The sequence below is a fragment of the Thermothelomyces heterothallicus genome (genome assembly GCF_042370625.1).
Source record: "Thermothelomyces heterothallicus CBS 202.75 unplaced genomic scaffold P884_scaffold_24, whole genome shotgun sequence".
Taxonomy (NCBI): domain Eukaryota; kingdom Fungi; phylum Ascomycota; class Sordariomycetes; order Sordariales; family Chaetomiaceae; genus Thermothelomyces; species Thermothelomyces heterothallicus.
Genome location: NW_027192585.1, coordinates 265,742 through 293,271, shown reverse-complemented (window position 1 = coordinate 293,271; position 27,530 = coordinate 265,742). Strand labels below are relative to the sequence as shown.

Sequence of the window (27,530 nt, the reverse complement as noted above, 5' to 3'; positions counted from 1 at the left end):
ATAGTATTAGAAAACCAAGAAACGAGACAAGACTAGGGAAGTACTAAAGGAGTACAAGGGACACCTAGCATTCGAACCAAAGCATCTAGAAGGATTACCAGAACACGGCCTATAGGATTATGAGATCAAGCTTAAGGAAGGAGTATAACTAAAGTTCTTTAAGATCTACTATACAAGCTAGATATAGAACAAAGAACTTAAGCAATATCTAGAGGAGAACCTTTAAACAGGATATATCCGCCTATCGACATTACTAGTAGGCTACCTAATCCTATTTATACCTAAGAAAGATAGAAAGCTATAGTTATACGTTAACTATCGGTAACTTAACGAATAGACTATAAAGAATCGATACCTATTACTACTGATCTTATAGCTCCGAGATTAGTTAGTAGGAGCCTAATATTTTACACGTCTTGACTTACTATCGGCCTATAACTATATATAGATTAGAGAAGGCGACGAGTAGAAAACAGCCTTTAGGATACCCTATAGCCACTATAAGTACCTTGTCATACCATTCGGACTTACAAACGCGTTGGCAACGTTCTAAGCCTTGATTAATCAAGCTATCTACCCCTTTCTCGACAAATTTACGGTATATTATCTTAATAATATACTTATCTTCTCTAAGACGATAGACGAACACCGGAAGTATATAAGAGTAGTGCTAGATGCATTACACGTATATAAGCTATTAGTTAATAAGGAAAAGAGTAAATTCTACGTTAGGAAGACGGTGTTTTTAGGATACGAGATATCCCTAGGATAAATTCGAATAGAACCCTTAAAGGTTAAAGCTATTAAGAATTAGCTACGACTAATGTTAGTTACGGAAGTACGAAGTTTCATTAGATTTATAAACTTCTACCAGATATTTATTAGGAACTTTAGAGCGATCGTATAATTATTATACGAGCTTACTAAGAAGAACGCTAAGTTCTAATGGGAAGAGCGATATAAGTAAGCATTTATATAGATTCGCGACGCTATTACCAAGGATCTAGTACTAGTACTACTAGACCCTAAGAAGCTATTCGAGGTAGAAACGGACGCTTTAGACTATATTATCAGAGGACAGTTGGGATAATGAGACAAATAAGGGAAGCTACATCCTATAGCCTTCTTTTTAAAGAAGCTTAACGGACTACGTCTTAACTATCCAATCTACGATAAGGAACTACTTGTAATTATTGAAGCTTTTAAGGAATAGTAACTATACCTTAGCGGTACAATTAAACTAGTATAAGTATATATAGATTATAAAAATTTATGGTACTTTATAACGACAAAGGAGCTTAACAGACGACAAATACGGTAGGTAGAATTCCTTGTAGAATTTAACTTTGAGATCCGTTACAAGAAAGGTAAAGAGAATATACGAGCAGACGCTTTAAGCCAACAAACGGATCATATAGAAGGACGAACAGAAATAACGCTACCGTTGTTTAAGGAACGAATAGACGGAACGCTACATTATAAAATATAGATACCTGTAGAAGATGATCTACTCGACTCGTTCCTAGAATGTTACGTAATCTTTCGAGAAGAAAGGATTAACGAGGTATAGTATCAAGTAGCACCCGGACTAGTAGTACCTAATAGAGTAGAAGAAAAAGATAGGAAACTCTGGTACCGAGGCAAAGCGTATATCTATAACAAAGACCAATAGCTATAAATGATTCGAGAACTCTACGAGTCGAAACTCGGAGGATATAAAGGAGTTATAAAGACTATCGTACAAGTCAAGAAACACTACGACTTCCTATAGCTAACGGTATAAGTTAAGGAAGTCGTATAGAGCTACGATATCTATAATCGAAGCAAGATAGCACGATATAAGCCGTATAGGCTACTTTAGCTACTACTAATAGCTGACAAACTATAGAGTTTAGTTATAATAGACTTTATTACGAAACTACTAGAATCTAAGGACACGGCTATAGGAGTAATCTATAATAGTATTCTTACTATAGTAGATCGCCTAATTAAATAGGTATACTTCTTTCCCTATAAGGAGTCCTAGATAGCTAAATAGCTAGCAGACATAATCTATTGGTAAGTTATATTAGTATATGCTTAGCTATAAGAATAGATCACTAATAGAGATACTAAGTTCGTATCGAAGTTCTAGCAAGCGTTAATATAACAATTAGGTATTAATAGCAAACTATTAATAGCATATTACCTATAGACTAACGGATAAACGGAACAATTAAACTAAGTTATTAAGTAATATCTCCATTCCTACGTTAACTACTAGTAAGATAACTAGGTTATACTACTACTAATAGTATAACTCGCCTATAATACGACGCCGATAGAAATAACCAAAGTTATACCGTTCTTTACAAACTATAGATATAAAGCAGACCTAAGACAAGGACTAGAGGTTATAGTGCTAAGAGCGGTAGTTAAAGTAAAGCAGATATATATACTATATAAGAAACTTAAAAAGGAACTCAAGTTTGTCAGAACCAGAATGAAGAACCACTATAACAAACATAGGCTCGAGGGACCTTGCCTAGAGAGGGGAGATAAAGTCTATCTAATCATACGAAACCTATAAACCAAACGACTAAGTACGAAGCTAGACTTTAAGAAGGTCGGACCCTTTGTTATCAAAGAACGAATCTTAACATCTAACTATTGACTATTATTACCGTTATCTATACAACTATAGATAGATGTTTTTTATATTTCACTTCTCGAACTAGCACCAAAAAACGCCAAGATCGCTATAAATATCGAAGCAAAGGACGAAAAGGAAGAATAGGACGTCGAAGAAATCCTAGATTTATATATTATTAACAGGGAACTATAGTATCTAGTCAAATAGCTTAATTTTAGACTAGAAGATAACTTATAGGAACTAGTTAAGAACCTAAATTACCCTAAGAAACTTTAGCAGTTCTACCAGAAGAACCCTAATTAACTAAGAGCGACGGACCTAAAACTAACCCGAAATCGGCTAGCAAGGATAGATCCAAAGGAACTTTAGGATATATAGAATCCTAAAGCTGTCCAAAATCGGCAGACAAGCAAGACAGAGTCGAAGAAGACGTAGTAACCCTAGAAGCCTCTACTGTCGCCGCCGCTTCAGCCTCCTTACGTTCCACTCGCTCTAACTCCTCTATACTATTGATACCCTAAGCAATAGCTCTTATCATTTTCTTAAACTATATTCGTTTCTATTTCCGAAGACGAAGGACCTACTCCTTAGCAGCTATAAGCTTATCTTTAAGTTTTTAATACTAAGCCATAATAGACCAAAGCTAAGTAGGGGAAACGCTAAGAACGTCGTAATTCAAACGCTTATTACGAACATACTCTATACATTAAGAAGAATCGCTTTTCGAAACCTCGCACGAACTAAGGCCTTTAGACTTATACGGCATACAAGGACGTATCGTTAAAAGATCATTCGAGGAAAGAATTATAGCTAGGAGATAGTTAATATAAAGAGTCGATATAGCAGGCTTAGACTTTAACTTCTTTCTTATATAATTAGTTATCTTGACGACATTATAAAAGAAGAGAGGAGGGGGATTAAGGAAATACAACCATATATAAGCAAGGGGGGGGTATTAGTGTTATTTGAAACAGACCTAAGTCTTTCGAGGATAAAAGACCTAAGGGGAGGGGTATCGTATCACGATTTGACTATATAAGGCGACCCGACAAGGCATACAGAACTAATTAGGAACCATAAGACCTAAGGGACTAATTAGAAAGTGATCGTAGTGATTGTACTTCGATCAAGGCAAGCACCCGAACAATGATCGAAGGATCGTAGTAGCGATCATATGATCGGAATCTAAGGGGGGAACACTTAGGAATAAGGGAACTAGATAAGTATATTAGATAGCTAGTCACTTGTTCTGGTAGACTCTAGGAGTTTACTAGTGATAGTAACTCACAATTATAGTACTCCTAACAGCATCGTACTACTATAAAGAGACAACTCTGTTGTTATAAACCCTTTGGCTTTACCGAATCCCTTAGATGACCTGTATACTTGTCCTGCGTTACTTACCTTCGTCTGAACCCTTTTAGAAGAAGTCTAAGTTGGGTTCGTCATGATACTACTACAAACTAAGGCTATATACTAATATAACAATTGCTCCTATCTGACTAGGGAGTACTGATAGCCGTTATATCTAACTATAATTATAAATTTACTTCCGAACTATAGATAGGTATATAGAAGGTACTAGGTACGAAGCTATTAATAATAATTATATACTACCTATAGGGAGATAGTCTTATAGAGCAAAAGAACCAGACTATAGAAATTGCTCTACGCTTCTTTGTATATAAGAAACTAGATAATAATTAGACCACTATACTTCTATAGCTTTAGTAGCATTTAAATAGCTCCTATACCGCCTCTATTAGCGTATTACTATATAAGCTATTATATAGTTTTAAACCTACTAGACCATTAGAAGCGCTAACTACACCATTATCAAATACGGCGTAAGATATCCTAGTCCTATACAAATATCTATACTAGGATACCTAGATAGTAATAGATTTTATAGTAGCTTAAGCCAAACACGGATATAACACTAACTACCACGATATCGAGTTCAAGCTAGGCGACCAAGTATATTTATACCTATACTATAGCTACTATCTACCAGGTCGACTATTATATAAACTATCCTAATAGTATATAGGCCTATTTAAGATCATTAAATACATTAGCCGTCTAGTATATCGCTTGTAATTACTACCTAATATAGATATATACCTAGTGATATCTATAGCCTATTTGTTATCTACACCTCTTAGAACCGACCTATATAACCATACTATACCCCCTACTAGCCCTATTAAAGATAGTTATACTAATAGTAAGCTAGAATCTAGTAATAAATATAAAGTCGAGTATATTTAGGACTATAAGCTTATATATAGTAGATATAAGTATCTTATCAAGTAAAAAGGACTCGGCTATAAATATAATATCTAGAAAACTAACTTCTAGCTATACTATATATATAAGATAATAAATAAATACTAGGCTTATCAAGGAAGGTAACTAACCACCTTAAAGACTTACCTAGAGGCAGGTATAGCTAGAAAAGCCGTATCAAAGACTTACCTAGAGGTAGGCACGGCTAGAAAAGCCATATCGAAGACTCGCCTAGAGGTAGGCACGGCTAGAAAAGCCATATCAAAGACTCGCCTAGAGGCAGGCGCGGGTAGAAAAGCCACGTCAAAGACTCGCCCGGAGGCAGGCACGGCTAGAAAACGCCTACGTAGAACGAGTACAGACCAGAACGACATACAAGATACCATAGTAGTAGCATAATACCACTATTTATAACGGGGATATTTACGTAGAAAGAAAGCTTAAATTGGGAGCTATTTAGAGCCTATAGTATGGGTACTACGTTTTCTTTTCTAGGCGGGGGACTTGATGTAGTACGTGTCCGTGGACACGTCTATCATATAAGGTTAGATTAGTAAGCCCTGTGGATGCCTGTAAACGGTGGGCTCTTTGTGCCTATCTTCTTCTTATACAGAACCACAGGGCCAAAAAACGTTGATAGAGGACATCGATCTTTTGAACTATTTTGACTACTACAACCAGACCTCCATCACTCATCTATATGCATCTTGCTTCTCGTGACTACCGGCGCCAGCGATACCTGTCGTCTGACGGCTCGACACAGAACCATCTCCTCAACATCAACCCGGAGGGTGAGCTGCTTAAGGAGGCCAATGATATCTAGGACGAGCTGCACATCATGATCCGCATCAAGGAGCAGCAGCAGGCGATCGTGGAGAGCGTTGTCAAGCACATTCGACGCGTACTCACGCCTCTTGTCCGCGCCCATCGCCCCTTCGCCATACAGACGTCGCCGGGATGGGATGCGGCACTCGGCGCCGCATCGCTCGAGCGCAGCGGTCTTCACCACTCTCAGGACCCGGACCCGGGTGGCATCCGCGAGGAACGACAACGCCAGAGCGCCCAGCGCACTCTGAACAAAGCCGACGTCCTCCTCGAGGACATCGACGAGAGGATCGGCGAGCTTCGCGCCCTGCAGCAAAACGCCCAAAAAAACCTCCTCAGCGGTACGCATCCCCTCCCGCAGCTCAAAGACCTCCTGATGCTCAAGCAGCAGCAGGCCGGCGCGATCGAGGCGCGCGAGGCGGTCAAGCAGGCGTAGCTGACGCTCAAGCAGGGGCAATCGATCATGATCTTCACGGTGGTGACCATCGTCTTCCTGCCGCTGTCCTTCTGCGCGTCCGTCTTCGGGTATGAGCGCGACCGAGTTCAGCGCCGACGCGCGGCAGCCGCTGGCGGCGGCAGCCGCGCGTCATGCTCCCCGTCTCGGCCGGCGTCATCCTCGTCTCGTTCGCGCTGGCCTTCTTCGCGCGGCGTCCTGGCCATCGGCGCCGTCGTGTTCGCCCGCCGCGCGGCCCGCTTCGCGTGGAACACGGCGGCGACCTGGATCGCCGTCAAGACGGGGCTGTACCTGCTCGGGCGCGAGATGGTCGTCCGGCCCAACAGGCTCCGAGATCGCGAGGGGACGGTGATGGGCAGCACGAAGGCGGAGGTGCTCAGGAGGGAGCAGAACATGGAGAGGATGCGGGCGGCCGCGCAAGTCAGTGCCCTGGCGAGGCAGCGGCAGACGTAGCCGTGGGCGGCGGCGGCGAGCAGCCCGTGTTCCGAGCGTCCACCCAGCAGCTCCAGTCCGTTCATGCGCATCTCCAGTGTGAGGAGCGAGGGGATGGAAGATGTCGAGTCGGGGGAGAGGAGGTCGCCGAAGCATAGCTCCCAGATTTATCTCGTAGAGGGTAGATGAGACGTTTGGTGTATATGTAACAGGACTGGTAAGGTGAAAGGGGTTTATGAATCATCAGAGTGTGAGAAGCAGGCCTCTGTAAGAAAGTAATTAATGTTGCAAGTATACGGATTATGTCGATGATAGGGGAGTGGGAGCATCTTGTTCCATGGAACTCTCCGTCTGGGGTGTGTAATCGAACATCTATAATTAGTGTGCCTACACTAGCGTCTCCCCCTATTTACTACATAGTGGTAACCTATCGGAACCAAAACGGAGAACCGGCTCCCGTTAGGGAACCACGGGCAGGATGGTAGGCTATAAGGGAGCCCAACCCCGGCCATATAACCTTGTCGAGCAATGGATTAGGCTTCCGCTGGCAAGGTAATTAGCAAGCGCGCTAACCGCGAACAAGGCAGAATTCCGGCAGAGGGCCAACTCTCGTCAGATTCACGACCTACGTGCATCCATCGGCCGATTACGGATCAGTTCCTATAACCAGGTGCGTTGTCAGTCGATCCAGAACAAACCTGTCAGATTGAAACTTTTTCACTGCGCTGGACCTTACCATGCTGTACGCCGTACCTAGCCACCTCCCGTCTAATTACATCTTCTTTCAATTATTCTCCTACGGAGTAGACCAAATAATTACCTTGATTGAGGCTTTGACACCGAAGCACATCGCTTCGTCAAAGATAGACGGGCGACAGCCGTTTGACAGCGAAAGAGTCTCCCCTCCACAATCACGAACCCTAATTACACAGTAATCAGTGGTTTAACCCTCCCCCTTTTTTTCACCAACATGGCGGCCCTCCCGCCCGGCGACTTTCACTTCTTCCCCGTCCCTGGCGCCCCCATCGACCCGCCGCCCATCGTGCTCACCCGGTCAACGACATGGACCTACTGCGGCCCGCTGCTGACGCTCGGGGATGACGACGACAACAACAAGAACAACAAGAACAAGAACAAGAACAAGAATAACAAGAACAACGACGACGCGACAGCGGCAGCAGCAGCAGCAGCAACAGCAGCAGCCAAGCTCCCGCCCACCTTCGCCGCCTGGTCGGCACACACGCTCGCGCCGGGCTCGGCCCCGCTCCTCCCGCGGCTCGTCCCCTTCCTGCGGGCGACCCACGTCTTCCTGCGCCGCCACGGCGTCCACCACTACTGGCTCACCCTCCGCGCGTCCAAGCCGACGCACGACTTTGACACGGCGCGCTGGCACACCGACGACGACTTTTTCGAACCCCCTCGCGGTGCCGGCAGTACCAGCGACGACAGCAGCAGCAGCAGCAACAGCAGTAGTAGTAGTACCCGGATCCGGTGGAAGCTGTGCGGGACGCTGCAGGGGCCGGGGACGCTGTTCGCAGCGGACGGGCGGCTGGCGCGCGGGGTGATGCGGCGGGCGCGGGAGCGGGCGCGGCGGGCCGAGGCGGCGCGGCCGCACGCGTGCGCGGTGGTGCGGTGCGCGGCGTGCGGGCGGACGGGCGAGGCGGTGCGGGAGGAGGCCCGGGCGGGCCTGGCCGGGGCCCCGGTCGCGCAGACGGCCTCGGGCGGCGCCGAGATCGCCTTCTTCCGGCTGGGCGAGAGGGACGGGGCGGTGCACTCGGAGCCGCCGATCGACCGCGACCGCGTCTTCGTCAACGTCGTCCCCGGCACCGAGGCCGATCTGCGGGCGCTCATGGCCCGCTGGGGCATGGAGTTCCCCCGGAGCTGGACCCTGGGAGTCCCCGTGACGATTCTCCCGCATACTGGCGACGGGGATGATGATGCCGCCGTTGAGGGCGGGGCGAGCAAGACGGACGAGGTACTACCGAGCGCAAGGCATGTCGGGGCGGCGGCGTAGGCTCGGTGTGTTTTTTTTTTTTTTTTCTCTCGGTGATACAATCTTTCGTGGTGGCGTGGTCAGCAACAACAACAACAACACCTCCGCGTGTCGCGGCAACGGATGCAGCCTCATCATGTTTGTCCAGATTAAGTAGTCGTACTGTATTCTTATTTTTTGCATGTGTTCCGGGATGGGATGTTGGCAAGTGGCTGAACTCTCCTGTCATCTCTCACTACATACCTACCTAAACTGCTCTCGGCTATCCCGTTTCTGGTCGGTCGAGACCGACCTTCCCGCCTTGTGTCGGGGGCCCCCTCCCTAATGTCGTACGTGCGTCTGCCGTCGAAGGCGTCCACCCAGGCGAGAGGCACGGCGGTGACGCAGAAGACCTGCTGGATCTCCCAGGGCTCGGTAGAGCAGCGCGGCCCTGTCGCTCTCGTAGACGGAGTAGACGCGGCGCGAGGTGCCCGCCGCCAGGGCTCGCAGGTCGGATGGGCAGCTGCTCATGGCCATGACGTGCATGAGCACTTGGGGAGGGAGGTCCTCGAGCGGCATGGTGGGGAGAGCAACCAAACTGAACTTGATCTGAGGGGCTCTTGATCGCACCTCTGTGGCCATTAAGACACCTGAACGTTTTGGCTTGGCGACGACGGTAATTTACGAATAATTATGGGAATCGGAGAGTTACTGCGATACACTACTGTCAGAAGCTATGGAGCTTCTAAAGCATTAGCTACACACATGCCGCAGCGTGTGAGGCGCTTCAACGCATTAGCCAGTTCTTTTGTCTATAAATATCACTCGTTTTCAGCCTTCCTAACGTCATGGGACGGTTTCATGGGGTGCTTCAGCTAATTATTAGTCCTGGAAACAGGCATTCAAGCCCAGCGACAAGAATCGACAAGGTTTTTTTTTTTTTTTGTCGCGGGTCACTTCTTTCTCGAAGCACTGCACAAGTTACCTCGAAGGAAATCCAATTCCAGACGGAATATTACCTACGTTTGACCAACACCTAATACAGCCCAATATAGCGAAGACAACAAAATAGATAATGTAATCAACATTCTTAAGTGCCGCGAGCTCTTTTTCTTTTTCTTTTTTTTTGAGGCGTGGTGCACCAGAAACTGGCAAATTCAAGTAAGGTAAAGCGGTCTGTTTATTAGGCATATAATTATATAATTACAGTATATACATAGAGTATGTACGTACCTACATTGTAGTTCTAAAAACCGCCATAGTGGTTGTTGAGGCACTGCGCCTCAAATCTCGATGCGGCTGGCCTTGCCGAAGATTGGTTAAACACCGGCACGCTAACAGATACGCTAGACAGGGTCAATGTAACCGTGGAACACACGGCACGGAGGATCCAGACCACTCGCTCTAGCACGCTAACGAGGTACTCCGTAGTAATCCGTAGTAGGATCCTTCCGGAAACTCGGAAAGTGCCCCTGAATCTCTGCCCCCCTACACGGTAACTCCTTGGCACCGCGACTGAATGAAAATGAGACGATCTTGCTCAGTTTTCGGACGGTTGCACCCTTCCCCATTGACAGAATACTATATTTACCTTACCTTATCTTCTCACCCCGAGCAAAGCCGGCTGTTTTCATCTCTCAATTCATTATTATCGCAGCCAGCGCGCAGAAGGAGGCGCCGGCACGGCAGCAGATCGAGATTGACGCCGTCTCCCCCCGCGACGAGACGTACAGAGAAGCCCAGATATCCCCCATCGTCTTTGCGGTTCAGAGCATGACGGCCATCCGGGAGTCAAACGCCACCTTGGTGCTCTTTTGGGGCATCCAGCGGCTCAACGACGGCTAATTATTCGACCGCGGGAATCCTCTCTGACGAGGGCTCCTTCTTGCTGAGGCCAAACGACACCGGAACCGGCCCGGGCCTGTTTGTCGGCGTCTCCAACGTCACCAATTGGTTTGAGAAGCCGGGATGGGGCTCCGAGGACAAGGAAAAGTATATGTTCCAGTGGTACCTTTTCCGGTTGGCGGACGAGGGCGGACATCTCCATTCGTGCGTCCCGCCCAAGGAGACCGACAGTCACAGTTCCTCAAACGGACATGTGATCTTTCAAGCAAAGTCGGACGCCTACCTTCGGTTCCACGGGCTGGAGGACGCCGATTACCTTCACAACGTTACCGACATCCCGGAGTGCCCTGAGTTCCTCACGCTGGTCGACATCGAGAGGAACGCGACCAGCCCAGGCTGCCCCACCGTCCAGGAGGTCCCGGGAGCCCAGGGCAACCCTTGCGCCGTCAAGATCGACCGGTCCGCCGTCACCAGGAACGCTGTCAGAAAAGAGACGATGCTGAGGAGGTGGGGGCCCTTGGCCTGGACGCGAAATGATGCCCCAATAGAGAGAGGGCTAGAGGAAGGGAGGGGGGGGGAGGCGGGAAGGCGGGAAGGCGGGAGAAAACGGTGGGAAAGTGATGTCAGCGAGACACTATTGTGCCCATTATTTACAGCACCGACGCATGATGCATTTTGGTGAGTATTAATTACGTGCTATGACTTAAAATAAGTTGTTTGTTATTTCCGGACCTATCTCTATCTGAGCCAGGTCGTTTGGGGATCTGCAAAGTAATGAAGAATGGACCGATGGAATCATACAGAGTGTTATTAAGTGTATGCACTCGTCTTCGAGATTGTAAGATTTGTTGTTAATTAATCAAACAGTCTCCTCGAGGGCAACGTCACTCCGACAATTGGCTGATTGGCCTTGTTCGCCATTGTGTCTTACTATACGAGCCAGCAACCGGTTTTGGTTGTTTCACAACCGGGATTGGCCAATTGCTGGGCTGTTTGACAGGTATAGGGCAACGCGTCCTGCAGCCAGAGGGCTCCCCCGCCTGCCAAGTTTACATGTCAGGCATGTCGAGGAAACACCGGGATGGGGCGGGTAATGTCAAGAGGACGCATCTAGACCCCGGTAGGTCGGAGAGACAGGTACGTGTCCGATACACTAGAGAAATATATACATAGATACATAGGTATATATGTATATATATATATATATATATATATCTATGCAAGGTGTTATTCGACGAGCAAACACGTCCATCCGACCCTGTAAAGCGCCCTCCTTCGCGCCTCGCCCAACTCCCCATCACCCTCTTTCTCTCACTCTCTCTCTCGTTCTTTTTATCACACACCCTCTCTCGGACAGTCAGTCTGTCAGTCAGTCACGCACCCGACTTTTATTAGACACACAAACCACCCACACACCTAATATACCACACAACACCCTCGACATGCACAGCAGCAGCAGGATCGCAACTACCACAACACTGCTCGGTGCCCTGACGGGCGCGGCCCTCGCGCTTGTCCAGCCGGGGCAGCAGCAGCCACAGCCGCAGCCGCCGGCAGTGACGCCACCGGCGGTGCTGCATCCGGCGGCGGCACGCTGGCTCCGCCTCGACGACCGCGACGGCTTGTCCGACCTGGTGAGCGATCAGTTGTCGAGCCTGGGCGGGGACTTCCCCGAGGTGCCCGGCGACGTGAGCTCCCACATCTCGGAGGTCACGCGGGCGCTGAGCACCATCAGCACGGGCGACGTGGCCAAGTCGTCGACCTGCTGGCAGCTGTACAACTCGTTCGCCCAGTCGGTCGGCCAGCCGCAGCCGCCCGAGACCAACACGGCGCTGGCCTCGTGGCTGGCCTCGTCCGTCCTCCACGTCGGCGGCGTCCTGGCCGGCAACGACCGCGACGGCGACCTGCTCACCGCCACCGAGCTCATCCAGAGCTCCCTCACCACCGAGTGCGACCCCAGCGTCACCGCCACCGTCACCCCGCCCGCCTCCCTCAGCTCCGCCTGGTCGACCTGGAAGGAACACTCGAGCGCGTGGATCGCCCAGGCCGTCCCGGCCGCCCACAGCATCGCCGACCGCTGCGGCGGCGTCGTCGGCGCCCAGGTCCAGATGCTCGTCGTCACCGACTCCGAGTCCTGCACCAAGGCCGTCCTCGATCTCGTCCACGCCGTCCACGGCGGCGGCGGCGGCGGCGGCAACGACGGTGATCACGGCCACACCGGTGGCGGCGGTGGCTCGCCCACCACCGGCGGTCCCGAGGCGAGCGCCACCTCGTCCGTCTCACCCTCGAATACGAGCGGCGCGAGCGAGCCCTACGCCTCGCATACCGGCGGTGCCGCCGGCGGCGACGGCAGCGGCGGCGACGACAACGGCAATGGCAGCGGCAACGGCAGCGGCAGCGGCAACGGAGGCTCGGAGGAGGATCAGCCCACCGGAACGGCTGGCTCCGGCGGCACGACCGCGCTGCCCACCGCCGGCGCGCCCAAGGAGACCGGGTTGGCTGTGTTCATGGCGGCCGCCGCTGCGGCGGTTGCTGGCGCCGTTGTTGTCGGCCTGTAAAACAGAGGGCAAGTGAAAAGTTCAGGAATGAAAGCCGAGTGCGGGATATGCCTGAGCTTTGTTTTTTTTTTTTTTTTTTTTGTTTTTTTTTAAGCAGGATGAATACGTGGACAGAAGATGCTGCAGTTCTCGTGTTTGATGATGGAAGTATGGTAATTACCACGTGCAGAGCACGCGGCGTCCGCAGGGTTTCAATTTATGTAATTACTAAGTTGGTGATGATATGATTGGGACTCGTGAAAAGCCGGAGGCACGCAGAACACGGAATGTTATAATATCTCGATAATAGATTCACAAATGTAGGTCCATGCACAGCTTCTCTCACATTCGTGTCTCCGTCCTCTCTCTCTCTCTCTCTCTCTCTCTCTCTCTCTCTCTCAATTCCAAAAAAAACCTGTTCTTCAAAACCCGCCGCCGCGCGCACTCGTGAATTCCTGGGACATGTATTCCACCGTAATCATCAACGATGGCATCCAGTTTTCTCGCGCATCCGCCTCCCCCCTCCCCCCGAATGCTTCGACTGGCTATTGGATCCGAGTTTCAAAGTCGGCTCGCCACCTGCCGAAGTATTCGTCTCGCAGTAGTTCCCAAGTCTGTGTTCGTCCTGGTCGCCACGTTTTGGCTGCAATCCTTATCAGGGCATTAAATCCGAGTGATGGGATTATTTGCCGAGACAATCTCGCGTGTAGTTAATCAACCAAGTATCTGCTCTGATTCAGTGCGGGATCATGACCGGTTTATGATGAGCTGTGTCTTGTCTTTCGATTGATCCTACGTAATTACTCCTGAGGAAGAGCAAGAGAGTTCGAAAGAGAACCAAGGCATTATTATGAGGCAGACAATGCCGCTACGCGGTAGGACTGCTGTCTGCGAACCGAAGAAACAAGATGCGGACGGACGCACAGCCGATGGCTATCCAGGTCCCAGATATCGCTGCAGATGATGGCCGATACTCGGGTGGCAGCCATAGTCGCTCCTCTCGATGCGTGATCCAGGTCATGTTCCAGCCCGTGCCAACCAACGATACGCGGTGATTTGAAGGGTCTGCGGTGGTGGATTGCAAAAGACTGTCGAAGATGAATGTGCCAAACCCGGTGTGTAGAGGTTTAGAATTGGTTGTCCGGAATTGTACGATTCGGTTCCAATCTGAAGCACGGCGCGTTGACACGCACTCCCCAGTCGCCGGATCCAAGATCTTGACTTCCGTAACTGCCAACGCCGCCAGCCATCTCCCATCATGCGGCCAGGCCAATGACCTGACCGAGTTCGCGTACCCTTTAAGCGTCCATATGCGCTGACCAGTCTCAGTATCCCAAACAAATATTTATCGACTTGGCTAGGGCGAATATAATTATCGAAGTAACTCGCCGATGCGAGCTTGGTCGCATCGGCCGACCAAGCTATCGGCCTATTCCCGTTTTGACCGAGCTAGAGCGTTAAAACGCACTGATCACTTGCTAGGTCCCATATCTTGATTGTTTTCCTGGCTACTGACGCCAGCCGGGTATTATCGTATGACCAGGCCATGAACAAGACGCGACTCTCCCAGAACAGGGCGCTAATTATCTCATGACTCCCGAGCGTTGATATGCACCGGCCAGTCGTTAAACCCTAGATTTTGACCATCCTATCTTCCCCTGATGTTACGCGAGCCGGGCCGTGTCGTGTGACCAGGCAATTGAGTAGACAGCGCGGGTATGGCCCTCGAGCGTTAGCAGGCAAGCGCTCCGATTACGCGGCATGACCGGGTTTTGGAGGATCCATTGAGGCTCTTCGCATCTGAATTGCGTCCTTGTTATACTACCGGCCGGACTGAATAATTACTAGCGCCGAAGCTATGTCTGCAGCGGGGCGTTTTCGATTGCCTACTTATAGTAGAGGGCAAATCGACACGCGCCTCGGACTCGGTCGATGAGGAGTGGCGCCCCTGTTGTGTCCCCTAATAGAACGTTAGCGCGTGGCTCAGTAATTAGATCAACCCGGGCAGGACCGCTGCGGCGGTGTTGATGCGGTCGTCGGTGGCCTGGGAGGAGAAGTATGATAATTAGGATGGCTGAGCGCTCAGTGATCCCGGGCGAATCAATGATTCCACAGAGCAACATGGTCTTGCCTTTGCCAGGATCGCCTCGGATCCGAAGCAGGCCGTCTTGGTCGTTACGCCACCGTCGGAACACGTCATGAGCGAGTACCCAGCGGTACACTTCCTCAGGGCGGCCCCCCTTTTCGGACTCGATCCGAGTCTTGTCGTCTCTTGGATTGCTTGCCTGCAGCGCTTCCAAACAGGCTCGATTTTCGGCATTAGACAAGATTTTTTTTTCCAGTTCTTGCGCTGCGTTTCCTTGACTCCTCGAGTTGCTAACAAGCTCTTCCATCTTGCCGAGAAGATTGTCCAGGGTCTTTGGTGAATGCTGCGATTCTTGGACAAGTCCCCTCAGCTCCTGAAGACTTGTTCCATGCATGGTCGTCTCGAAGTTAGCAACGATGTCTCTGTTCGTGTCCTTGGTGTGTTGCAAAGGCGCGGTTGAACAGCTGTTTCGACGGCCTCGTTCTGGATTCGAATTTATCACCGGCCATGGCTCCTGTAAAAAACTCTTCAAGCTTTTAACTCCTATAGGGATTGACTTCTTTATTGCTGGGGAAACTGGCGACTTGCGTTAGATATTTTGTATCTAAAACGTGAGGGACGCGTGAAAGGTTGAAGAGTCTGAACCCTGGCCGCAGCGCACAGCCCAGATTATTGCCTTCTTTTCACGCTTTATTCTACCCTATTTATGCTGCGCTTAGAGCTTCCATCCAAAATCAAGAAATAACCTGCCACATTTTCCTTTTTTGGCTTTCCTCAGGGCAACTGTCAATCCTTTCTACCAATTGAAAGTGTCAAGTTGAGGTGGACGAGTCCCAGATCTTCGGTCTGCAGCTTGAGAACGAGACAGGCGTGATGAGCGTGGTGCCTGCGGGAAGTTGCTAACCTCTATTGCTCTCATACATGGCACTGCAGGAGATATCAGTCTCCCGTCTCCTGTCTCCGGGGAAGAGAGAGGAGGGAAGCCGCTGGTTGTGAACTTTGTCGTTCGTTGTTCAGCCTTGGCAACGCCGTACTGCGTATGGCTGTCATGGTGATCATGAGTGAGGAATAAGTGGGGTTGACTGCCTGCGCGCAGCCACAAGTGGCCTCGAGAGGCAGTGGGGATAGGAAAAGTTTTCGTATGATGATTGGTTAGTTACCTCTGGCTTGGATTGGGTGCTGCTCTGCTGTGCCCACAAGAACACCACCCCTGTCATTAGTTACTGTGTCTGTAGTTACTCCGTAGACGGTAAGACCCAAACAGACGGTCCACGTTGTGTTCTTTTTGGTCTAAACAGTACACGTGTGCTTAGGCCAAAAGCATGCCTGAAAAGGACAAATTCTTGGGACCGAGTTTGCTGAGCGATTTTAAATCTCCCGTGTGATGAAGGTGAGCATTTGCTTCCCGCGCATCTGGCATGCACAGCCCAGCGACTGCTGGGATCCGTCTTGCAGAAGGCATCTTTTTCGTCTTGTCAAGCATGGATCCTAACAATGATAAGGTGAAGTCGAAGCTGCGGCTGAGCATGGTGACTGTCCATCTATGCCCAATCCAGTATAACCAAGATTGCCGGTGGGCTGTACAGGCCAATTAGAAGGCCATATTGCCCCCCTGTGAGTGGGTGCCACGGGAGAATGCTACCCGACCGCCAGAGTAAGCAGCAGCAGCTCCTCGCATTGCAAGCCCCAGACAGAAATAGGTTAAGGTTATTGGGGCAGCGTTTCACGCAGATCCAAGGACCAGGCTGGAACGTTGAGAACAAGCGCGATCGTGTGAGGCGTTCAGAGGGTTGGAGGGCGCGGAGATGCGGATGACTGGAACGAGTATTAAGAGAAATCGTCCCCGACAAAAAGCGGGACTACGTTGTTCAACACTTTAGTTCGCTTTTCTGACTCTTGCTTAATCTTGGTCGTGTCTCTTTGGAGTCTTCGTCCTCTTTTTGCCGGCCGTTTTTTTCGTCACCACCAGATCACTCGTTTTCTGTTTCGCTCGCTTCCTCTCGACGAAAGGGAAGAGAAGGAGCAAACAAAATGTCGTACGAGATGTCGAATACCCAGAACATGACCTATCCGTACCCTCCACCGGCTACCGCCGTGGCTGTTGCGCAGCCAAAGAGCCGGTTTTCGAAATGGTGGCCCCTCGGTTTCTTCATCGCCGCCATCCTCCTCATCATCATCGGCGGAGCGCTGGTGGGCGCGTGGACCGCCAACGCCGAGTGCTCGTACGACGACTATTACTACTCGTGCGACCACAATACGGGCATGCTCTGGGGCGCCGTCGCCTGCTTCGTCATCGGCGGTCTCCTCAAGCTGACCGCATGGATCCTGCTCATCGTGTGGTGCGTCAAGCGCAGCACCCGCGTGCCGACGTCCGTCTCGTACAGCTACCAGCCCTTGAACTACGCCGGGCCCGTGCCCACCGCCGCCCCTGCCCCGCCCGCCCCGCTGTACCAGAGCGGCGCCCCCTACCAGAACGCCCCGCCCTACCAGAGCGCCGGCGCGCCCCCGGCTCCGCAGCAAAAGGACGCGGTGCGGTATTGCGGCCAGTGCGGCTCCGGCACCACCTCGCCGTACTGCCCGCAGTGTGGTGTCAAGGTGTAAGGAGGAGGGGAGCGACCCGACTGGGAATGTTCGAGAATGCACTGCCGATGCCTCGGCGCTTGGGATCCGTCGCACACCCGACACTCGTCGTGTGCAGTGGAGGGCAGTCTGCGCGTCAGCATGGCACGACTTGTCTCAGTGGGGGGTTACAGAGTTCCCATGGCTGGTTGACAATCGCGGTTGTTGGGTTTAATCTTTATAGAGGGTTGTTATGGCTGTCATACGTCGGTTGAAGCGTGGTTGCGGACACGATACCTGGAGAAGACTGGAATTGAGCTGTCCTGAAATTGGGTCGATGGGTTTGCATCTCATGCATATTCTTTTCTGGTTCTCTGACGGGTATGTATATCTGTGGAAGACCATGGTTAGCGAGTTTTCTTTTTTTTTCTTGCACTTTTCACAAAATACCCCTTGATCTCGGGTTGTTAATTTGGTGCAACATTCCCAGCGATGATGCAGGTGACTTTGCAGGCTGGGGTTCTGGCGCCAAAAGGCATCGAACAGCCCTGCATTTAGCGAATCTGCCCTACATGCACAGAGCCCAGTACGCGTACGGAGTACTCTCTCCGCTGCGCACAATATACGCGGGCTGCGGGGCGCTCAGCCGCCCCGCCCCTCCATGTGAGCGTGACGCAACCGTGTCCATGGTAATGGATCGGAGGGTTCTCATTCAGCGAGGATGAGAGATCATCTGCACGCACAAGAAAACAACCAGGAACTTGCCTGAGCCCGAAATTTTCATCACGCAAAACCCCCCGCGTAATGCGCTGACACATACGGAGTAAGTGATCAAGATCGTTTTGATCACTTCGCTCGCTCGTTCACTCGATCTCATCTCAAAGCATTCTGGCGTCCCGAGATCACTGCAACATCGCATCGCCAATACCATGTACGTGTTAAAAAAAAAAAAAAAAGTAGACCCATCATGCCGATCTTTCTCTTTTCACCAAAAAAATTGACGCTTTGAATGTTACGCCAGGATCGATCCGGCCATCCGCATCCGCCGGGCCATCCACGCCAACGACGCGATGCTCGTGCGGCGCATCCTCAAGTCGCACTCCCACCTCCTCCACAACCCGGACCACTCGCCGGCGGGCAACGCCAACTCGAACCTGCACCTGGCCGCGTCGCTCGGCCACCTGGCCATCTGCGAGCTCCTGGTCGAGCTCGGCCACGAGGCCGAAGGGCCCGCCCTCAACGACGACCACCAGACGGCGCTGATGCTGGCGGCCGCGGGCAAGCACACGGACGTGGTCTTCTTCCTCTGCAAGCACGACCCGGGCTCGATCCTGCGCCGGGACGTGCGGGGGCGCGACGCCATCATGGAGGCCAGCCTGTCCGGGGACGACACGGCCCTGCAGATCCTGCTGACCTACGCCCCCGGCGGCGCCGCCGCCGCCCTCGCCCAGGCCGACGTGGACGGCAACACGGCCCTGCACTACGCCAGCAGCACCGGCAACGTCACCATCCTGCGCACCCTCCTCGCCGCCGGCGCCGACCCGGCCCGCAAGAACGCCTGGAACTGGACGGCCGAGGCCTACAGCGCCACCGTCCAGACCGAGGTCTACTTCCGCAGCCTGGTCGACGAGAAGGACAACCGGAAGGAGGGTATTAAGCGCGAGGGCAAAGTGGTCAAGCCGGCGGCGACATGGTGGGGCGGCGGCTGGAATTGAGCGACTATTAATTAATTAATCCTTATTGTGTTATTTATTACGTCTTGTTTTGCATCTATTTTAATATTTTTTTCTGTGTTTTCTTTTTTTCTTTTTCTCTTATTTTCTTTCATGTTTTTCATCTTCTCATTTCATTCTTGTACTTCTAAGATCATACCAAGCGCCTGGTGCCAGGGTAAGGAGTTAGTTATTAGGCGGGGGTAGGATCACGGTTCGGCGGGCGTTGTAGGAATTTTGGGGTATTTCGTAACATTAGGTATGAATACCATTCGCTGGATCTGATATTTCTTGAGGTAGCGAGAGATCTGGCGGTTTCAGACAATCAACAGTCAACGTGAGTTGGCCAGCTGTGCGGCCGCGCTTGGATTCGGAGGCCACAGTGTTCTGATTTTTGGACGTAATATGTACCCACAGACTACCTCAGTGGCATGTGTCCTGGCCTGTCTTTGTTTATGTGGTCATGACTAATACCTGTGTTAGGAGCTCCCTTTATAGGCGAGTCTGGACGGATAGTCATGGTCTCTGTCAACGACAACACATAATTACGAGGTTGATCACTTGAGGAGTTTCTCGCATGAGTCGCCTACTTTTGCTTCCTTGCCACAACATCAATCAACTTCATCGCAAGCGTGGGCCTGGCATCCCAAAGCTGGCTTGAAAGAAATAACCTCAATACCAGGTCAACAAACCCAAGACCATCCAGGCACTATTTGAAGCGATGCACATATGTAAAACCCGGAAAATTGACGCTAGGTAGTCAACCGGAAATGCAAGCCTTGGGTGTATTATTGTACCTATCCGCGAGCTGCATGTCCAACGTTCAAACAGCCCCTTTCCTTCCAGTTTTCCATGATTGTAATTACCCTTGTTTCTAAGAGCCTTCCGAGTGCCCTGATAATTTACATCCATGCCGAGTAAATAGCGGAGCCATGATTACACTTGCTCACAGTCATCTCAGCCACTTCTCGAACACTGGATATCTCCAGCGGGGAGTCTTCGTCTTAGCTCATCAACAGCACCAACAAAGACCCCATCGGTTACACGTGCAAGGGCTCTATCACGATGTGCCCTGGGTGACAAAGAAGCTGATTATGGTGGTGGCGTCATGTGGTGACGTTCTTCTGCTATGAGAATAGAACTGTGTTTTGTGTGTATATAGTTTCTCCTACCTACCTTGTTCCTCAAGGGCGCATTCTACTCGCTGCACCAAGTCCCCGATTGGCTTTCAAGTTCTCTATCAAAGGCTGAACCCAACCTGGCAATGAGCCTTCTCGGAGGAAGCGGTAACAATCCGACCTTCGGCCGCGACCCCGGTCCGCCTCCCCCCTTCGCGGGCATTACCAGCGCCCCCCTTTCTCCACCAGACCTCGGCCCCCCGCCCCCGGGCACCTTTCGCACCGTCCAAGCACCGTACTATCCCCTGGCAATGCCGGGAATGCCTGTACCGGGCATGCTGGTGCCTCCCGGGATGCCGATGCCGATGCCCCCGCCCATGCCCATGGCCGGAATGAGCATGCCCTATTACTACCCGTCCGGCCCGGCGCCACCGCACCCCGTGATGTACTACGGGCCCTCCTGCTACCCGCCGCCGCCCTACACGCCGCCCGCGGTGGTGGGCGGCCCGCAGCAGCAGCAGGTGGGCTACGGCGCGGCGGTGGCGGTGGACGCGCAAGGGGTGGTGTACCAGTACCTGTCCGGGCTGGCGGGTTCCGGGCGGTTCCCGGCGGCGGCGCCGGTGGTCGACCCGGACTTCCCCGCGGCGAACCACATCAACAGCACGGGCGGGGCCGGGGTCGAGCCCCTGTTCAACTACTTCTTCCCGACGGAGCACGCCAAGGTGATCGTCCTCAAGTGCCCCGTCCCGCCCTGGACGCTGGCCGCCGGCACGTACGCCGACCTGCCCTTCCACGCGGCCAAGGTGCCGGCCAACGTGACCATGGCGGAGCTGCTGGTCGGGTTCGGGGCCGACAACCCGGACAAGGCCAAGAACCAGTTCTGGGAGGTGTACCCGCAGGGCGGGGGCAAATGGGGGTGGAAGGAGCACTGCACGGGCGACGACGAGGTCATGATGGCCCGGACGGTCAGGGACATGGGCTGGGTCGAGAAGAGGGACGGGGCCGTGCAGACGGTGTATTTGTGGATCAGCAAGTCGTGACGAGGTCAATATTGAAGTACGTAGGGGATATAATAATAGATCAACCGTGCGTTATCAATAAAAACGTATTAAAGAGATTAGGGGGTTGCTCTGATTTCCCAGGAGATTGCGCGTGCTACAGCTCGATGGCTACAAATGACTATAGCTCGGACTGGCTACAAGATACGACACCACAGCGGTATTCGCGCCATGGGCGGCACTCCTAGACCAACGGGTACGGTCTGCAGAAGTGGTGATAAGATACGTTAATTCTTCCAAGTGCCAGAGGCACTTAGGGATACTATCTAAATATATATCTATAACCCCTGGCTTATTATCCCTATTAGTAGGTCTATCGGATCTAACCTATTAATAGCTATATACTATAATAGGTATTAGGGTTCGAAAAGAAAATATAATAACCTGTTATAACTTAGTAAATATATTAGTCATTTATCTATAGTAATAATCCTAGTAAGTGTCCCGTTTGTCCTCCCTATTATCAAATCTATCTATCCCTTAGTCCTTCTTCCCGGTAGTTCCTAAATTTGCGATAAATGCCGACACTATAGATGGACGCTCCTAAGGGGGCCGCGTAAGTGTTCTAGCCCTGGCCTAGGCGTCCCTAACCGGGGTACGGTTACTATAGACCGTACTAGTGGCCCTCTTGCGTAAGGGGCTCTCCTATACTAGTATATCTAAGCGTGGGCGTTTCTAGCTAGTGGCCGTAGGCGGCGGCGGGTACGTTACCGGCCTGGTAATCGAGCTTAGGGGAGTACCGTGTCTAGTGGTAGCTAGTAGAGGTAGGTAAGCTATAGGCTCTTAGCTCCTAGAAGCCTTCTATAGTATAGTAATTATTATAGTACGCTTAGTAAGCTAGGTAATCGTTTCTTCTAGCTATTATATCTTCTTGTCTACTCCCTTCCTCTAGTTAAGGGTAGCTATATAGTTATTATTTATAATTATAGAAGCCTTCTTTAGTTACCTAAGCTCCTCCTTGACTTAGTTAAGGTCCCTTTTAATATTACTAATAGTCTTATCTTGCCTCTAGATTATAGCCTAACCTATATTAAGAAGGTTAGCCTTGGTAGCTAGGTACCGGTGTTTGGTAAAGTCCTTGTTAGTCTTATTACCCTTAGTAGTATTATAGGTTATAGTGATATATATAGGTGCTAAATGTAGGCCCTAGTGACTAGTTAGGCTATAGTAAAGGTAGTTAAGTTTAAATAGGTAATCGTTAATTAAGGTATTACTATCTCCCTTTAGTGTATAGATATAGGCTATTAGTAGTTCCTTAGGCTTTGGTATACTAGTAGGTACTATACTAATAGTATAATAGGCCTTATATATGTTCTCTAGCTTTTTCTTAAGGCTATATATAGCTATATTAGCCCTATATAAGTTATTATTAGCCTTTTAGTAGAAATGGTAGATCTAGTGGTAGGTATAGATAAGTATTTCCTTGTTACTATAATATTCCTAATAGGTATAGGCAAGGTAGTCCTTAATAGGCCCAATCGTTATAGCTATAGATAGATATAATAGGCTAGACTTGATAACATTAGTGCTAGTGAAGGGGTTGAACTCTATACCTATAAGGGTGTTTTCTACCTCCTCGAGGTTATCGAAGGTAACGTATATATTATTAAGCCTACCCTAGGACTCGGCCTCCTCCTCTTTGTCCTTAGTATCCCTCTTAGTCCTATAGGTAAATCTGCTAGTAGGTGCCCTATGCTATATATACCTAATAAGTGTAATAGGCTAAGGTATGGGCTTGGGCGGTTAGAGTGTCAAGTCTAGCCGTAATAAGGCCTAGGCCGTTAGGCTAGTGGTAATATTAGCTATAGTCTTATTGACGACCGATATACTTTCTTCGTTACACTACTTAGTACCCTATAACATAGCTATAGGTAAGCTAGTATATATATATAGGTATACGGTCGTATCTTAGGTAGCGTTAGTAGGGCCGGACTCTTGGTAGTCCTACTCTAGTTAAGCTATATCCGATTTGTAGGATAGGAAGTTGGTAGGCTCAAGCGTCGAAATTGCCTGGCGTGTAGTTAGTAGTGTTAGAGGCCTCTTCTTGTTTACTATATCCTATACCTTAGTAATAGTAACCTTGATTAGCGATAGAGGGGTTGGTGTAGTATCCTTATCTATAGGAATATCAAGGAAGGCATTAGCTAGCTACTTATACTAGCGTACCTTGATTATATTAATAGGGACCTACCTAGTTTTACTAATACATTAGGTATATATGACCGTATAGGTGCCCCCTGTCTTGTGTACTATGTTACCGTCAGTGATATAAGGCTAGAATCCTCCTTACAGGTTTAAGGTCTTATAGTACTTAGCAAAAAATAGCGCTAGTATGATATAGTCATTATTGCTATTAGTAGCTTTATATAGGTTAACTATAATAGAGGTGCCTATAATAACACTAAATAGTATTACCTTTATTTTACCCTTGATCTTAATAAAGGCAAATTTGGCCTCTAAATGGGGAATCTTAGTAGTATTATCCTTATCTACGCTATAGAAGGTCTTATAGTTAGCTATAGTCATTTGCTCTCCCTATAACTAGCGGCTATTGATAAAGTAGTATATAGCTAGCAGGCAAACTGCCTTATACTTACTCTTACTAATACAGACTATATTGATTACGCTTCTAGGGACTTAGGCTATAGTACCTATCTTACTATTATAGTACTACTTGATTATAGTATCCTTCGGAAACTATAGGTATAGAGGGCTAAAAGTGTTATAGGTGATACTACGAGAGGCATTAGCAACTCGAGGGGGTACATACTATAGGTTATACTATAGTATATTAGGATCTTTGCCCTCGAAGGCTATAGCCGCCTCTTTATAGCGTACTCGGACCGGGCTGCCTATTACTAGGTCATTACGGAATTCCTCTTTAGCACCTAGGTTGGCCATAAAGCCTATACCGCTTTCTAGTATTATACCTAGGTTCTCAAGGAGATCTTAGATATCGCTATCTGCCGGGGTATTGTTTTCGCTTATAGGGCCGGAGTATATACCTAGTACGGGCGTAGGTATAGCCTATACCTAGTTAGATGCTTCTATAGCCGTCTGCTTCTTCTACCGATTAATAGGCGTGAACGCGGTAGCTAGGGTGTCGGCTGCTTTGGTCGCTATTGCCAACTACAATACAGGTATATCTTGCTAGCTAACCAGAGGCTCGTTTCCGGTAGCTAGGGTCGCTACTATGGTTACTACTGCTATTATAGGGCCCTAGGTGCCTTTGGTAGCCTGTTTATCGCTTTTTCTAGCCTTGCTTCTGGATTTGGCCATTGTGACTGATGGAACTAAGCTGTTTTAGGTTGACAAACTTAGCAAAAGTCGCGAAAGAGTGTGGTTTTCTTATATATACGATAGAATAAAGCAAAAGGTAGTAGGAAAATACTCTTTAGGGCCTCCTTTTGATAGAAATGGAGGTATGTAAGCTATAAGTAATAGCTATATAGTTATATTAATGGAAAAGGCTAGCGTTAGAGGGTTTGAAGGTTGGAAAAGAAGGTTAGTTATTAAAGAAATTGTAGAAGAATTAAAGAGGTTCGAAAAACTAGAAAATAGTAGGAAATCTAGGGGTTTTTATAGTTTTTAGGTAGGGCTTTTAAAGATAGGATGAAAGAAAGCTTGAGCTATTGGTGTTTAGCCCTACTATACTAGATAGGTAGGTTATTTAGCCCTGTTTACTAAACAGTCAGGTTGTTTAGTAGCTAACTAAGCTAGATACGCGGTTTAAAGTAGCCTATATATGGTAAATAGTAGAGTTTGGAATGAAAGTAGTAATAAAGATAATAATATAAGGAATGGTAATAGGTTTTCTAGTTTTAAAATGGATTTAAGGTAGCCTATTAAAGGTATATATCTCTAGGTATTATTTGGCTTCTTCCTAGCTAGGTATAATACCCTAGGTCTGGCTAGAAGTCTTCTACTTCGGGGGTCGGCCTCGTTTCTTTCTAGGTAGTGGTTAAATCTAATGGCGATTTATATATTCCTAGATCAATTCGCTAGAAGTAGCCTCTAGTTCACTCTAGGGAAGCTATTAGTTATCTTTTATATCAAATCCGAGCTAGCGAACAAGGTATTTAACCCTTAGGCGCTTCTTTCTACATATATAGTAGTTAATAATCTTCTCGATCTACTAGTATTCCTTACCGTTAACCAGAATTGGCTATAGTGGTGGTACGGTTCTTTTGAATAGATCGGAATCTTATTTAACGTGGTAAAGTTAGGCGACGGATACTACCAGATGGACCTTCTAGGATTTGGGAAAATCTAGCTTATAAGCTAGTTTTCCTACCCTTTGCTTGATTTTGAATAGTCCTACTCTCTAGGCTGACTATTTCCTATTAGGTTTACTAGGTAAATGGTATCCCTTATATAGCTATAGCTAAATGGTATCCCTAACTTCGAATTCGGTAGGTATATGTTTCTAGTCATACTATAGTTTGGCTAGTACTATAGCCTGATTAATCATTTTACTAGCTTCGGCCTGGTACTGCTTATATAGGATTTCTAGGGCTTTATACCTACTAGTTCTAGCGGTTTTCTTGCTTAGGATATTTAGTACTAAGTACGGTTTAAATCTATATACTAGCTTATTTAGGGACCTCCTAATGCTAGTAACTAGCGTATTATTAAGGTAATACTATAAGGCCGGTAGGATTTTAACCTATAAGCGGTTAGAATTTACTATAAAGTTTATCTATAAGGCGATTTCTATAGTTTGGTTTATCCGTTTAGACTATCTATTAGTCTGAGGGTAGTAGGCTATAGAAAATAGTAGCTTGGTTCCTAGTAGTGAGAAGATTTCCTTCTATAGGTCAGATATGAATTTGGGGTTACGATCGCTAATGATTTAGGCTAGTATTCCCTAGTTGGTAAACATCTAGGTCCTTAGAAGAACTATCGCCTATTCCTTGGCTATATATATCTAGCGGCCGGCTATAAGAAGCTTCTTCTTACTAAACTTATACGTTACGGTATAGAGCGTGTCTATAAGAGTATAGCCTTCGAGTGACTAGAGGGTACCGGTGATTAGCGCTAGCGGTAAGTTGGTAATAAAGTCTATAGCTACTATATAGAATGGTATTAGCTAGGTATAAATAGGCTAGAGCTCCCCTAGTGGTAGGTTATAGTTGGTTAAGTTTGCCTAATATACCTTATAATGCCGTACGAACTTTGAAACCTTCTAGGCCTTCCTATAGAAATAAATAGCTATAAGCTTATTTATTATCTTGTTTTCGCCGAAATGGTATATATTATTATAAACCATCTAAAGGACTTAGTAGATATAGTTTTCTAGTAAGTAAAGTCTTCTAGTGCTATCAAAGTCTATATAGAAGAGTAGTCCGTTCGAAAGTTCGAACGGTCCTATAGGCAGTTTTAGCCGTTTGTGTTTTCTAGCTCTGGTACGGTCATTTTTGACCGAGTCTTTCTCGTTTTCGTAGAGAGCTTAGTAGATAGGTCTATACTTCCGGTCCTTAGGATAGCTAGTAATGATTCTAGCCCTAAATTTGTCGCTAAGCACCGGTTCCGTGATAGTTATATCCACTATAAAGGTATTAATATCCTAGTAATCGCTCTAGATATCTCTAAGCTTATCTGCTAGGCTATTCTTGACCTTTAGATCATCCTACTCCTAGGTAGGTAACCTTAATAGCGTATTAGGTATTATATTTAATATCCTAGGGATATAGAAGATGTTAAGGTTAAATCCTAACAGATAATTAGCTATATTTACTAGTTTTAGGTTAGCCTTAGCTAGATCTATTATAATTAGGGACGTATACTTTACTATCCCTTTCGTTAGGGTATAGTTAGTAAGGATATTAACTAGGTATCTATTTAACTATACTATCTTCCGAAGTTTCTTGATTACCTAGATAAGTATAGTAATTTCTACCTCTATAGATCTATAGCGCTTTTCTACGTTAGTAGTCACTCTTGATATAAATAGGATAGGCTATACTTTACTTAAAGAAATATCCCTACTAGGGATTTTCTCATTATCCTAG

General features: G+C 48.5%; 7 protein-coding genes across 7 annotated transcripts; all 7 read left to right on the top strand.

The window, feature by feature from the left end:
• Positions 1-5,759: 5,759 nt before the first annotated feature.
• P884DRAFT_271987 (uncharacterized protein) lies at positions 5,760-6,653 on the top strand (the record flags this gene model as incomplete). The annotated part of the gene is made up of 2 exons (XM_069442486.1): positions 5,760-6,167; positions 6,198-6,653. The coding sequence occupies 2 exons, from the start codon at positions 5,760-5,762 to the stop codon at positions 6,651-6,653; spliced, it is 864 nt and encodes a 287-aa protein (XP_069295054.1).
• Positions 6,654-7,300: 647 nt separating this feature from the next.
• On the top strand, positions 7,301-8,785 carry P884DRAFT_286994 (uncharacterized protein). Its single transcript, XM_069443854.1, has one exon. The coding sequence runs from the start codon at positions 7,603-7,605 to the stop codon at positions 8,644-8,646; it is 1,044 nt and encodes a 347-aa protein (XP_069295053.1). The 5' UTR covers positions 7,301-7,602; the 3' UTR covers positions 8,647-8,785.
• A 1,344-nt stretch (positions 8,786-10,129) lies between these two features.
• P884DRAFT_279798 (uncharacterized protein) lies at positions 10,130-11,353 on the top strand (the record flags this gene model as incomplete). Its single annotated transcript, XM_069443363.1, has 5 exons — positions 10,130-10,147; positions 10,225-10,394; positions 10,432-10,531; positions 10,565-10,800; positions 11,317-11,353. 5 exons carry the CDS (start codon positions 10,130-10,132, stop codon positions 11,351-11,353), a joined length of 561 nt encoding a protein of 186 aa, XP_069295052.1.
• A 354-nt stretch (positions 11,354-11,707) lies between these two features.
• P884DRAFT_263110 (uncharacterized protein) lies at positions 11,708-13,341 on the top strand. Its single transcript, XM_069441731.1, has one exon. It carries the CDS (start codon positions 11,892-11,894, stop codon positions 13,005-13,007), a length of 1,116 nt encoding a protein of 371 aa, XP_069295051.1. The 5' UTR covers positions 11,708-11,891; the 3' UTR covers positions 13,008-13,341.
• A 3,762-nt stretch (positions 13,342-17,103) lies between these two features.
• Positions 17,104-17,673, top strand: P884DRAFT_279796 (uncharacterized protein; the record flags this gene model as incomplete). The annotated part of the gene is made up of 1 exon (XM_069443362.1): positions 17,104-17,673. The coding sequence occupies one exon, from the start codon at positions 17,104-17,106 to the stop codon at positions 17,671-17,673; it is 570 nt and encodes a 189-aa protein (XP_069295050.1).
• A 580-nt stretch (positions 17,674-18,253) lies between these two features.
• On the top strand, positions 18,254-19,649 carry P884DRAFT_248926 (ankyrin repeat-containing domain protein). Its single transcript, XM_069440574.1, has 2 exons — positions 18,254-18,562; positions 18,653-19,649. Coding segments are annotated over exons 1-2 (696 nt in total). The 5' UTR covers positions 18,254-18,560; the 3' UTR covers positions 19,347-19,649.
• Positions 19,650-20,859: 1,210 nt separating this feature from the next.
• P884DRAFT_207758 (uncharacterized protein) lies at positions 20,860-21,501 on the top strand (the record flags this gene model as incomplete). The annotated part of the gene is made up of 1 exon (XM_069438816.1): positions 20,860-21,501. The coding sequence occupies one exon, from the start codon at positions 20,860-20,862 to the stop codon at positions 21,499-21,501; it is 642 nt and encodes a 213-aa protein (XP_069295048.1).
• Positions 21,502-27,530: the final 6,029 nt, after the last annotated feature.

Excerpts from the sequence above, each read along its gene's own strand:
- P884DRAFT_286994 (XM_069443854.1), top strand. The coding sequence starts at position 7,603 with ATGGCGGCCCTCCCGCCCGGCGACTTTCACTTCTTCCCCGTCCCTGGC.
- P884DRAFT_263110 (XM_069441731.1), top strand. The coding sequence starts at position 11,892 with ATGCACAGCAGCAGCAGGATCGCAACTACCACAACACTGCTCGGTGCC.